At 43.0% G+C, this 13,229-nt stretch overlaps 1 protein-coding gene across 2 annotated transcripts in view; it reads right to left on the bottom strand.

Moving 5' to 3' along the window:
- The window catches only part of RERE (arginine-glutamic acid dipeptide repeats), a 246,800-nt gene that overhangs the window by 189,241 nt on the left and 44,330 nt on the right, over nt 1–13,229 (bottom strand). The window contains exon 3 of one of the 2 annotated variants that reach the window (XM_056125469.1): nt 9,424–9,549. The exons of the other annotated variant lie outside the window; for it this stretch is intronic. Coding sequence (XP_055981444.1) covers nt 9,424–9,549 — 126 coding nt within the window. The remainder of the gene's footprint in view (nt 1–9,423; nt 9,550–13,229) is intronic. 2 annotated transcript variants of the gene reach the window in all.

Here is a 13,229-nt window from a genome sequence, read left to right on the forward strand (position 1 = left end):
AATATCTGCAAAAGGAACACCTGATAACATCTGCTACTCAAAACATACAACGAAGAGTTTAGGACTCAACAGGAAAACTTAGAAGAAAGTGAAAAAATCCAAGTTAAAAATGAACTACAGACTCTAACAGGCACCTCACCAAAGACAATCGATAGCATAACAGCAATCTGAAAACTATTTCAATAGGAAAATGCAAATTAAAACAGTGAGATACCACTAACACCTGTCAAAACAGCTAACATCCAGAACAGTGACAACAACAGATGCTGACAGAATGGCAGCAACAGAATTCATCCATTGCTGGTGGAAATGCAAACATAGAACTCTGGAAAAAGTTTAACGGTTTCCTAGAAAACTAAATATACTCTTACAATATAAGTCCATCAATCAAGTTTCTTGGCAGGTACCTGAAGGAGCTGAAAACTTAAGTTTACTCAAATATTTGTAATACAGGGCCCAGAGAGAGAGAGAGTACAAAGGGTAAAGCATCTGCCTTGCCAACTGGGCTCATTCCCTGGCACTGCATATGGCTCGCCAAGCCCTGCCAGAAGCAGTCCCTGAGTACAGCCAGGTGTGGCACAACACCAAATTTGACTGTGTATACAGTTGTTACAGCAGTTTCATTCATATCTGCCACAACTTAGAAGAATGAAATAAACCTCCGAAAGTAAATTAATAAACTGTGACCTATCAAAACTATGAAATATCATTCAGCATGAACTAGAAAAAAAAAAGCTAGAAAGCCACTAAGATAACAGGACTCAAGTGTGTGTTTAGTGATAAGTGAAAGAAACCAATGTGGAAACGCTGCACACCGTAGGGTTCCAATATATGATGTGTGAGAAGACAGAAAACTACACTGAGAGCTGAAAATCATAAGCTGGCAGGAGTGGGGAGAAGGATGGGGAAGGACATTCTAGAAAAAGTAAAATTACAAACAGCCGAAGATCAGCAGCTGCATGGGATGAACAGACAGTGGAGCACAGAGGACTAACACCTCTGTCTGGGGGTAGGACAGGGTGGGGCAACAACTCTGCTGGAAGGTGGTGCTGAGAGGTGGGAAGTGTCAGGTATGAAGCCCTATCAGCAGCAGTACTGTGAAGCACAGTGAAAAGCATATTTTTAAAAAAATGCCTCTCACAGAAGCAGATTGGAGGGTGGGAGGCCGATGGGTGCTGGCAGGCAGCAGGGTGCACTGGTGAAGGGTTCAGTGCTGACACACTGTATGCCTAAAACTCAGTCATGACTAACTTTGTCATTTCACAGTGACTAAATAATAATAAATACCATGATGCATGCCCCCCAAAATTTGTTTTTTTAAACAGTAATACATGGCTTTATAAAGTTGTCCAACCCCATGGAACTTTCAAACATATAAACCCTAACATCAACCATGCACTCAGGATGATGACGTGCCAATGTAGGCCCAGCAGTTCTACAGAGGGGCGGGGGAGCAGGGTGGGTCTATTCAGAAGCACAGGGAGGGGGTACTGATTGGGACCCTCAAAGACAGCAAAGACTGAACGTTGACATTTAGAAAGGGGGGTGGAGAAGCTGGAGAAACAGTATTGGAGAAATAAGAGAATAATGAAGAAATATGAGAATAATGAGAAATATGGAGAATAATGGAGAAATAATGGAGAAACAGGAACAGAAATAGGGTTGAGGAGCAGACAGACCCCAGCACCACCCAGGAGGGACCAGAAAGATGAATGAAAGGGACCTCACAGCAGCTGGTCATGCTATTCTGCTTTGTTTGGAGGCCACACCCATGGTGCACAGGGGCTACTCCTGGCTTGGTGCTCAGGGGTTCTTTCTAGCAGTGCTCAGAGAACCATGCAGATAGTACAGGGGCAAATGCTGGCCCCCCATTCAAAACAAATGCTCCCATCTTTCGAGCTATTTCCCCCATTCTAACTTTTTTGGGGGGATGTGCAGGGGGGACGCAGCTTGGAGATCCTCTGGGCTTACTCCTTACCCTGTGCTCAGATCACTCCTGGTGAGCTTGGGGGACCATAGGGGTTGCCAGGGATTAAATCCGAGTCAGTCACATGCAAGGCAAGCACCTTACCCGCAGACCTATTCTTCAATGAAGTCCCTTTCCCCACTCTTTTTTTCCTTTTTAATTTTTAAGTCACACCTGGCTGTGCTCAGGGATAACTTCTGGAAGGGCCGTGGGGGCCAAATTGTGGTGCGGGGATCAAACCCAGGTCTGCTGTATGCAAGGCAGGAGCCCTACCCGCTGTACTACTGCTCTGGCTCCACCGAGTCCCACTCCCCACCCCCCTAAATCTTTAAAAGTGGTTTTCTTACTGAATCACAGTGAATTTCAAAATTACAGTTATTTGCGATTAAGATTCAGTCAAATAGTGTTCTAATACCAATCTCCTCACCAGTGACCGCCTCCCTCCTCCAGTGTCCCCAGTTTCCCTCCCTCCCCGAGCCTGTCTCAACGGCAGGCTCTTCCTGCCTACTTTCGGCTTTCCAATCCTCCAGAGTGACCGAGTCCCTCCACCAAGGCTGCACTGTACCTTCCCTGACCTATCCCCACGCCTTCCCCAGTGGCAAGTGCCCATCCCTTCTGCTCCTGTTTCTGTTGCCTTTGGGCATTTATCCCCCCACCCCCACCCCGGCCATTTCTTTGCATCCTGAATATGAGAGATCACTGTATCTGTCTTTCCCTTTGACAAACTTCACTCAGCATGAAACTCTCCAGATCCATCTATAGAGTAGCAAACTGGATGATTTCATCTTTGCTTAGCACTGAGTAGTATTCCATTGTGCTTATTAACTATGGTTTCTTTACTCAGTTATCTGTTCTTGAGAGATTGGTTCTTTCCAGGTTTTATGCCCCATTTTAAAAATAAGCATTTTTTAAACAAGAGAATCCTAAATATATGACTTGCAGGTGCTCAAATATTTAAAGATACTTGAAGAGTGCTCTCCCACCACACTAGAAACACAATTTCTATTTCCGCTAAGGGCAGCATGCAGAACTCTCCGTGGCAGAAACCTTCTACTCTACCCAGCGAGTGAGCGCCTTGGGAGGGCAGGAGCTCTCAGCCCAGGGGAAGCAGGGATGAATGGTAAGCACAGGGATCAGTCCTGAGAGCAGTGACGAGAAGGTAAGGTCACGGCCAATTCCCACACTAACCTCTGTCATGCCATGCACTAAAGGCAAAATCTGATTTGACTTTATTTTTCTATCATTAAATATTGATTTCTTGCATTCGCTCTCTGGCTGTGCTAGGCTCTGTTCATGTGCTCTCTCCTGTCACCTTACTTTTCTTCAGGGATGTAATTTACAATACCGTTAATAACAGAAGTTCAACCACACCATGTTCCAACACTGCACCCACCACCAGAGTGTCAGAGTTCCTCTGCCACTGTTCCAAGGGCTCCTCTTAATCCCTCTGGGCACCCTTTTGGCAAAGTGAATTTAAAGACAAGATTTCACACAAATGTGAATCTCAAATTTTCTCATTTACAAAAAAAAAAAAAAACACAGATTGTTGTGGAGATTGAGTAAGTAAAACTGCATTTAAAATTCAAAACAGTGAAGTCCTGGCACAAAATAACAGTTCAGTGTGAACTTCCTTAACAAGCAATTAATGGGGGGGGGGGGGGGGTGTAAATGCGGCTGGCAGGGAGAAGAATGATCAAGGGGCTGGGGCTGATGCTGGCAAAAGATGCCAGAGGCCTACGTACAATCCCCAGCACTGTCTCCGAGCACCACCAGGAGCACTCCCTGAGCAAAGAGCCAGGATAGCTCCCAGCAAAGAAAGAACCAAGCAAGGACAAACCTGCAGTTCTTAATCTTGATCGTTTACGGTGCTATAGGGCTTCTCCAGTACAGTGCTCACTCTACCTCCTGCAGGCAAAGCATGCATTCCACCCTCTGAACCATGTTCCTAGCTCCCTGAAATTGTTTAAAGTGTTCTCCACCATTTTAGAAAGCTAGTGATTAGTGATTAGAGAGTCCTCCTGCCCCAAGGGACCCAACCCTGGCAGCCGACGTCCACTACCCAATCGCCACCACGCTCCAGGTGGCTTCCCACACGCTCGGGCCGAGCCTCACATGAGCAAACATATTCCTGGACTGCGCGCCCACGCCACATCATAAAACACTCCCTACCCATTTCCCATAATTACCACACACCATATCTGATGAGGTTCAGACAGTACACAACAAATCATAGAGGGAAATATATATATGTGCCTCTCAGAGTACTACCAAGAGAAACCTACGCACATGGGAGAGCCTGGCAAGCGCCCTGTGGCGTATTCGATATGCCAAAAACAGTAACAATAACAGGTCTCATTCTCCTGACCCTGAAAGAGTCTCCAGTAAGACAGCGTTGGGAAAGATGAATAAGGAGAGGCTGCCAAATCTCAGGGCTGGGACGAATGGAGACGTTACTGGAGCCCACTTGAGTAAATCGATGAACAAGGGGATGACAGTGATACAGTGACAGTGATAAATATCTATGGTATCGCACAAACATTTAAGATTTTTCAAGAAAAGACTTACCCAAAACACATAAAAGAAGCTTAATGAATCTCATGACTAGAAAACTAATAAATCTTAAACATGGTTAACACGTCTATGTACTTAAGGAATGCTTACTATATGTTAGGTAATTTCTTTGTTTCATTTTAGTGACAAACTTTTGAGTCAGCAGCCATTTTATAAGAGAAAAAGGTTTTAAAAGGTTAATTAATGTTACCTGTGTTACAAAGGAACCTGTCAAGAAGAAAAATAATCGCTAAAAGAATACACCAAAAACAAAAACAAATTAAATAGTTCAACTCACTACTGATTACAAAGTTGTCTTAAGTATGCTAGCCACTCAACAGTTCTTAAATTCATAGAAAAGAATGGCTAGAAAATTAACTGGTAAACAACTCAATGCTCACCCTAACTAACCCGACCTCCTACAGGAGGGAGAGAATAGGCTCAGCCAGAAGAGCTGCATCCCTGACCATGTAAATAAGATGGCAAATTTAGGGGAGGGGGACAAGGAAGGGGACACCCATGGTTATCAGGGGTCACTTTCTGGTGATGCTCTGGAGGCTCAAATCCAGGCTTCCTGCATGCAAAGCATGTGCTCCAACTTCTGAGCTCTCTGCACAGCTCTGAAGAGTCATCTGAAATCCCTTTCATATTGTTTACCTTCGCTCTTTGTTTCTTTGTTTGTTTTGGATGCTGAAAGTGAAACCCTGGGCACTACCAGGCAAGTGCCTTACCCGCTGTACTCTCTCTGTTGCCTGGAGTTACTTGAACACTATTTAACCCAGGACGGAGCAGCTGGGTTTGAGGGTTGCAGTCAGAGATGGGCACTGTCAACCCTGCCCAATCTCAAGAGGATCTGGACAATGTTTCCTGTCTCCTTACCCCCGTCAAGACCAGCGAGAGAACTACCAGTAAACACAACCACTCTGCTAGACAACATTCAAGCAAACAGATTCTACATAACATGGGAAAATGTTATTCTTCCAGTAGATTAATTTTAAAACTAAGTTAAAATTTTATAAAATTAAATCTTGTAACTGGATGCCATTATTAGTGTAGAAAAACAGATCACAATACACCTGAATATGCAAAGATAGTTAAATTATGATGAAATCAGTGCTATTCTATAAAAATTATCAAAAATAATTTATTAAAGAAGACATCTGGAGTACTATAGCAAGAAAACATTAATAACACTGTCTGCAACCCAGTAATCAGGTTTTCCTCCCAGCAGCTCTCATTACACTGCATTAGAGTGGGGTGCCTGGAGAACTGATGAGGGCTCCACTCGTCAGGGAAATGAGGAAGCAGCTTTGCCAACTGGATCCAGTTCAGAACCAATTCAAATGAGTTTGGCAGCACTGAGTATCATTAAGGAACAATCAATGCAGTCAGCTTCATGTAGTGTCCTGACTAAATGCAGACTGATAGGTCTTATCACAGAATCTTCTTGAACCCACACACCATAGGGTCTGAATGCACTGCCAATCATATGCGGAAAAAATACCAGGGAACACAACACGCTCATTACAAAAAATTTAAGTACTGGTCATCACTAATGCTAGCTTTAAAAATTGTATCAGGCTCCACCTGGAGCTTTCTCACTGGCATCCTTTCTCCTGCTCCTGACCAAAACCCCCTGGAAAGGGGCCTCACAACTCAGTAGTCCCCAGAAACCTTGCCTTTGTCCCGAACCCCAGTGCTTCCAAGGCCCCGTGGGCCCCCGAAAACTGGCCAATACCAGCGCTTTCAATGTCACCTGTGGTGGTGTGCCCCTTGCTGTGCCAAGAACCCGCTGGCTGCATCCCTGCCCTGGCACTCCTGCGCCTCCCCCAGCCTTGCCCCATCCTGACAGCTCCTCTTTCTGGAGAATCCCAAGGGCCCTCTGTCATGCCCCACGCCAACCCACTGCAGTCACCAGTCTCACCTGGCGGCTCAAAGCTGCAGCGAGGGGCTAAAAGACTCTCCCGGGCTTTCTGCGAACCCTTGGCCTTCTAAAGCCCCGTTCAGATTGTCCTGCTGCCCCGCTCCTTCTGGCTCTCTCTTCTGTCCAGACCACCCCGCTGCTCACCCCGAAACCCAGAGGAGGCGGCCTGGCTGAAGCAGGGGCCACAGTCCACGGGCACTGCTGGCTAGTATTTTCTGACAGGTTTATGCATGGAATTAAAAAATAAGCTTCCGATTTTTAAGCTTTCGGGTACTTGGTTAGCTTTTGGTACCTTTTGTAACACTGCATTTCCTTGTCCAAAATAAGTACTGTCTTCCCCTCTAGTGGGACCTTTAAACGCCCCAACGATCTGCTCCTCACGCCGCTGTTCCATGTTCTCCCCTGAACACAGATCTTGTGGCATGTTTCAATGTTTCTATGCTTGCCCATTTCCATTCTGGAGAAGCTTGTATTCTCTTGAACAAACACTTCTCTCTTTCCCTCCCTTCACACTTTTCTACATAAGCTTCAATAAAAATTATTGTCCTTCACCAAAAAATAAAAATAACCCATTCTCCATTCCAACAAAGACACAGTTGTATATTTAAGCTAACCAGTATCTAAACTGGTTTTTACAAGACTTTTACCTGCACACTGACAGATATTCTTTCTATATGTATGTCTGTCTCTGGGCAATAGAAAACAGGAGGTGTTCTTCACTGGGAATGGGCTTGCTTAAGTCAGCAACAAACCCTTATGTCACTAAACAAACAACAAAAATTCACCAGAAAGTTATTATCATTATGAACAAAGTTTTAAACCTATACAGTAACTTTTGAGTGATGTGGCAAATTAAACAGCCTAACAGCGGAATGCACAAAATTGGAAAATAAAGAAAGTATCTGCCTGAAAGACAACATCTAACATACATGTAGGAAATGGCAGCTGGATGAAGCTTTTTAATTTTTTTGCTTTTTGGGTCACACCCAGCAATGCACAGGGGTTACTCCTGGCTCTGCACTCAGAATTTACTTCTGGCGATGCTCAGGGGACGATATGGGATGCTGGGAATCGAACCCGGGTCGGCCGCATGCAAGGCAAACGCCCTACCTGCTGTGCTATCGCTCCAACCCCCAGGATGAAGCATTTTTAAGTTGGTAGTCAGTCAGAAATCTGGTTATCTGCCCCTAAAGACACTGGCATATCTTTCCATTAAAATCAGACTTTTGTCTACTGTACTGGGTTCTCTTCCACTGTGAATGGCTAGTAGAGCAGAAGTCCAAGGCTGAGAGTGGAGAGTGCAATGGTAAGGCACTTGGTTTCCACACAGCTAAATCAATCCCAGCACCATAAATGGTCCCCCAAGTACAACCAGGAGTGATTCCTGAAGACCAAAGCCAGTACAAAAATGGGCGTGGTCCATTAAAGAACAATCACAAGACTTCCATAAAGTGAGCCTTTTGGGGGGGGATGGGGCAAATTCTGAATAAATCACAGAGGCAATCATCTATAAACTTGGAATTGCTGCTATAATAATTATTCCTGATTTTGTTGCATTATGAATACCTCATCCCACTATCATTAGTATTCGGCATTAGATGCGCAAAGAGGGTGAGGCTAGCGCCTCCTTGGAGCCTTCCCCTTCTGCCAACCTATAAATCTTCAACAGAGGTTTGCAACTTAGTTTGCCTAGAATGAGAGAACCTGCAAAAGCTCCCAGGCCTCAGAGGCCTTCCCGGTCTAATCTGAAGATCTTCTGTAACCTGGCTTGGTTCAGGCTTCCTGCTGACCTGTGACCCCCCACCCCCCCAGGCTCACTTCATGTCAAGGCCAGGCTCACATGGATGCCAGGAAAGTGCCGCCACTCTGCCCGCACATGTCACCACTAGTAACAAAAACACACACCTGCCCCTCCTCAAAATCCTGTGTGCTGTAAAGTCCAACTAAGACACTGTTTAGTATCAAGATATCAATACTCAAACCAGGGGGTTTTCAACCTCCAGTGTGTATGTGTAAAGAGGCTACAAATGACAGTTCTCCACTGCGGCTGAACAATTCATCACACAATGCCAGGACCTTGTATTGTGCATGTATGGGCTGACGGCCTTTTCCTGCACTGCTTTCTAATTAATTAGGAGTTGGAGTTCACAGATGCTAAATACAAGTATCAAACTTCTTTAGTGATTCACAACAGTCTGAGATACCCAGAAGACTGTCGGAACAACGAAGCACTTGTCCTTCAGAAAACCTGACCATCAAATCTTCAGAAAGGAAGAAAAAGATAGGTGTACACACAGCTTTCAAAAAAGGTGAGATACTTGACACAGAAATAGCCCTGATGGATAACATGCCAGGCCCTGAGTTCTAAGGGCTAAATCACTGTAGAGATTTATTTCATCCTGCTGCATCTCACATCCATTCTGTATCACCGCCACGGAAAGAGGAACCAGCAGAGTGCATCCGAGAGCATAACTCTATGCCCGAACCAAGCCTGCAAAGTGTTTCTCCTACATCCAAAAACAAAAGCAAAACAACCTGGCTATTTCTGAGCAATACGCTATACAGCATCACCCAATGGCACCGCCAATAATTTAGATTGTTGGGCCCTGGGTCCCAACGCTCCTGGGGAAATGCACATTCCACACCTGGACTCGAACTTACCCCTTTTCTCCCCAGTTCAGTTGCCAACATCCATACTCGCTGCTGATTGCCAGCTCCTGCTCCTGCAGCAGCCCAGCATGCTCTCTGCTGGTGCCCAAATACCCTACTCCACCAAACCCCACCAACTTCTAGAACCGTCCTAGAGGGGTAAGGCAAGTCCCGTATTTCGCTTCCTCTGTGCATGTACTTGTTAATCCTTTAAAAACACATACAATACAGCACATTTTCCAAGGGGCTCTGGGGAGGGAGGTTATAATATTCCTATTTTATACCCTATGGGATATAAAATATTGATAGCTTTTAAAAACGGGATTCTCCTTACCCCTACAGGCCCTCTCCCGGCTTCAGAAAGATGTTGTGGTGGCTGAGATGCCACCGGCAGAGAGCATGCTGGGGGCTCACACAAAGCAGGAGTTGGAGATCTGCAACAGGCCTGGGAGTTGTGGACCTAAAAAAGAAAAAAGTTTTAAGTTAACATGCCCAATGTCCCCCCATGCCCTGGTTACTAGGGGCACTCAGCACACAGCAGTAACTGCACACACCCTTTGGCAGAGGGCCTCTGAAATCAGAGACTGTTCCATTGCGAGTTCACCTGGCAGCCTTAGTCAAAGTGGTCTCCTCATTGCAGCGGGAACAAACAAGTGACCCATCTGGCTCCACAGTTTTATGGGTCCTGTCATAAAGCAGCATGGTGTGTGCCCCTCAAAATAACCAGGTGAAGATGTGACACGGTGCCAAAGCACAGTGACAGAGGCATGCTTTTGTAATAAAAACAAAAATTTAATGGTCTCAGATAAACAAGTGGACAGACTTAGCTTTCAGAAGAGTTTCTAATGAGCGATGCTAGAGGGACGAGACAGATGCTCAATGAGGAAATAGTCAAGATTTGGGGAAGGGTTGGGAGTGCCCGAAGAAAGAGCCTACCAGTTTCCCTAACAAGTCCTGGAAAGCTAAAGGCAAGGTAACAAAGACTTTATACTTTTTTTTTAGAAAAAGGAAAAGAACACTATTCAGTGAATTTTAATTTTCTCAAAGGCCCACAGGTAGGTCAAAAGGAAAGGTAAAGAGCATAAAGTTCAAGACAGACACGATGTCTTTTAGGGGCAAAATCGGTTTGATATGCATCACGTATCTTTTTCTTCCCCCTCAAGAAACTTTGAAAACGTTTTGCAGCAAAGGATTAGAGAGCAACTTCTGAAAGCCAGCATAGTCCTCGTAAGTATTTAAAGATATCTCAGATAGTTTATACATACTGAACCAACCAGTCCAATTTCATATGGTTTTAAATAAATGAATCATTAAGTCAAATATTTTATAATAATCTGTTCTTAAAGTTATTTCAAAATTAAAGATAAGATTTTTCAGATTAAATCACCTTTAAGGAGTCCTGTGACCTACAATTCCTTTTGAGAAGCAAAGAATCACTCCGTATTAACTTCTTGTAACCCAAAGTTATAACAGGTTCCACTCTCTACTACCTCTGTATAATTCTTTTTAAAAAGAAAACACAAATTCCAAGAATCTGTCATTTATTATGGTTATTTTCCTTTCCTTTCCTTCTCTACAAATCCTTCTCAAAAGTCTATCCTGGGCTCCACAGAACTTTCTGTGTAGCGAGTCTGACTCGGCTGCTCAGTGACAGGAGATGACATCAATGTCAGCAGCAGCCAAACACCTTCACCACTCCCCACCCTCCCCACAGCACCACCACAAATTCCAAATCAAAGACTAAATGTACAGCATACTCAACATTTTTTTATCATAGCATCACATAAAAATTAAGTTCTAATTAATCTCTTACACTAGGAATTCAATTAATTCAGCCAGTCAAATCCTTATTCATTCAAATCACAGATTTTAAAGAAAATATCATATGATAAAGCATTTCTTAGAATCTTGGCACTTTTTTAAATATGTAAATGTTTGAGTAATTTTCAAAACACCTTAAAAAAAACAGCTTAAGCATTTTTAAAAGGCATCATCATCCCTATTTATAAATCAGAAAATACTGACAATCATGTTTTCCGCATTTTCTTTTAATTCTTCTAGTGAGTTTTTCTTGATAAACCAACATAGACATACAAATTCCAGTTCTTAGGAAGCAAGTCCAAATAATAAAGACTTTATTAACACTCTGGTACAGCAACAATTTGCAAATATCAGACTGTGTCAAACTTTAAGAAAACTAAAATAAATGCAAACACCTGGTTTTCTGTATTGAAAAATTACATACAAAGAGAAACTGTTCATTAGTAAACAACATTTTAGATATTTTCTTAAAGTACAGTTAACCAGAAAATTTTTCAGTGATTCTTATAATCCTAAAATCCAAATAAACGATGAAAAAAAATGATCTAACTTCACAGTGATAACTGTGAACCATTAAAACCTGTAATCCCATCTGCACTACAATGGCTATCCATCATGAATGAAAACTAAATGGGGCTATGAAGATGTTCGGAGACTCTTTATTCCCATATATCCTGCCTGGTGGCCACAAAGGTCAAAATGGTATCATTAACTGTGGCATGCAATGCTTGGGCAACTATGTAATTGTGTACTCTTGTGAGTGTTCAAAAAGAATAATGTCAATGACGTCTCCCATCACCTCCCAGCACCATCATTATGAGCACACACATGCATGCATACCAACATTCTTATTCTCAGTAACTTTTCACTGGGGGAGGAGGCAGGAGACGCAGAGAGTGTTTGGATCAGACCTAGTAATCATTGTTGACTTTGGCTCTGTGCTCAGAAGTGACCACTTGTGGTGTGCATCAAACTGGTGTTATATCCACGTACAAGGCAAGTGTCTTAACCCCTGTACTATCTCTCTGGCCCAAAGTTTTTTTTTTTTGGTCACACCCAGTGATGTTCGGAGTTACTCTTGGCTTTGCACTTAGGAATTACTTCTGGCAGTGCTCGGAGAACCAGACAGGGTGCCAGGGATTGAACTCGAGTCGGCCACATCGGCAAGCACCTACCTGCTATACCGTATCTCCAGCACGCTCAAGTTTTCATTTTTAAAGGGGTGGGGGGAGGGGGGAAGTAGCTGCTTTTATCTACTTCTGAAATACTAAGTTTGGAAAGAAGAAATTTTCACTGGTAAGCAGAATCTAAGCTTGATTTTTCTATAGCAATCCTTTTCGCTAAAACTGTGGCCATTTGCTTTTGGAGTTAGTTATACAGACCAGGAATTAGACAGACATTCCAAATGCTCTTCCCAATGCCACACGAGGCAATGAAACAAAGGACTATAGTGCTAACTCTTGAATAATTTGGTCTTCACATTCCGTTACGGAGATGTTCCTTCTCCAAAGTGGCTGGTGAGCCATGTATCCTTGGTTATTTATTCCCTTTCACCACCAGCACTTTGTGTGTGGTAAGGAGAGCAAACTCATCCCTAAAGAACCATCCAAATTCATCAAGCTGAATTCAACAGTCGAGCTGTAAACACTATCGTATCCCTAACAACAAGGTCCCAACTTTAAGGAATCTCTAGAACAGTTTTAATTTTAAGAACAATTTCCCAGTTTAAAAAATAAATATGGGTCTGGTCTTATAAATAAGTTCATGGTATTTGCTCAAGTAATAGTGATAATAGATACATATTCTCCCTAGAAATATGGTTTAACTAATGGTGAAGAGTTTAGTTTAACATAATTTAACTCTAGAAAACCAAAATCATATTTCCCTATTATATGAATAATGAGTCACTTAGAATCTGCACAGAATCCCATGTAAAATATTAAAGAAATGGTTATGTTAACTTATCTGTGGATGAAGAATTAGGTGTGCACTACTATTCAGAACAGATTAGGAACTTCTTGATATTATACTGAATGAAAATATTAATGACCCTTAAACTAGCCTCAAAATCCCCATTTCCAGACTAGAAAACGTTCTTTTTTTGCTTAATCCTGTAGTTCTACTAAAACAGAATATTATTATTTTTAGTAAAAGCAAGAAAGAAATCCTTCCTTTGGGACAAAAAGTGAATGGTCACCTCTACACTTCAATCTTATTCACGTTTTCTAAAGATAATTGGTAACTCAAATAACTCTATTAATTGTCTGTCCAGTTAAAATGCAATGCCCCTGAGTAAAAACAACTTCAGTCCTCCTTACG

Source organism: Sorex fumeus, unplaced genomic scaffold (assembly GCF_029834395.1).
Source record: "Sorex fumeus unplaced genomic scaffold, SorFum_2.1 ptg000054l, whole genome shotgun sequence".
NCBI classification, from domain to species: domain Eukaryota; kingdom Metazoa; phylum Chordata; class Mammalia; order Eulipotyphla; family Soricidae; genus Sorex; species Sorex fumeus.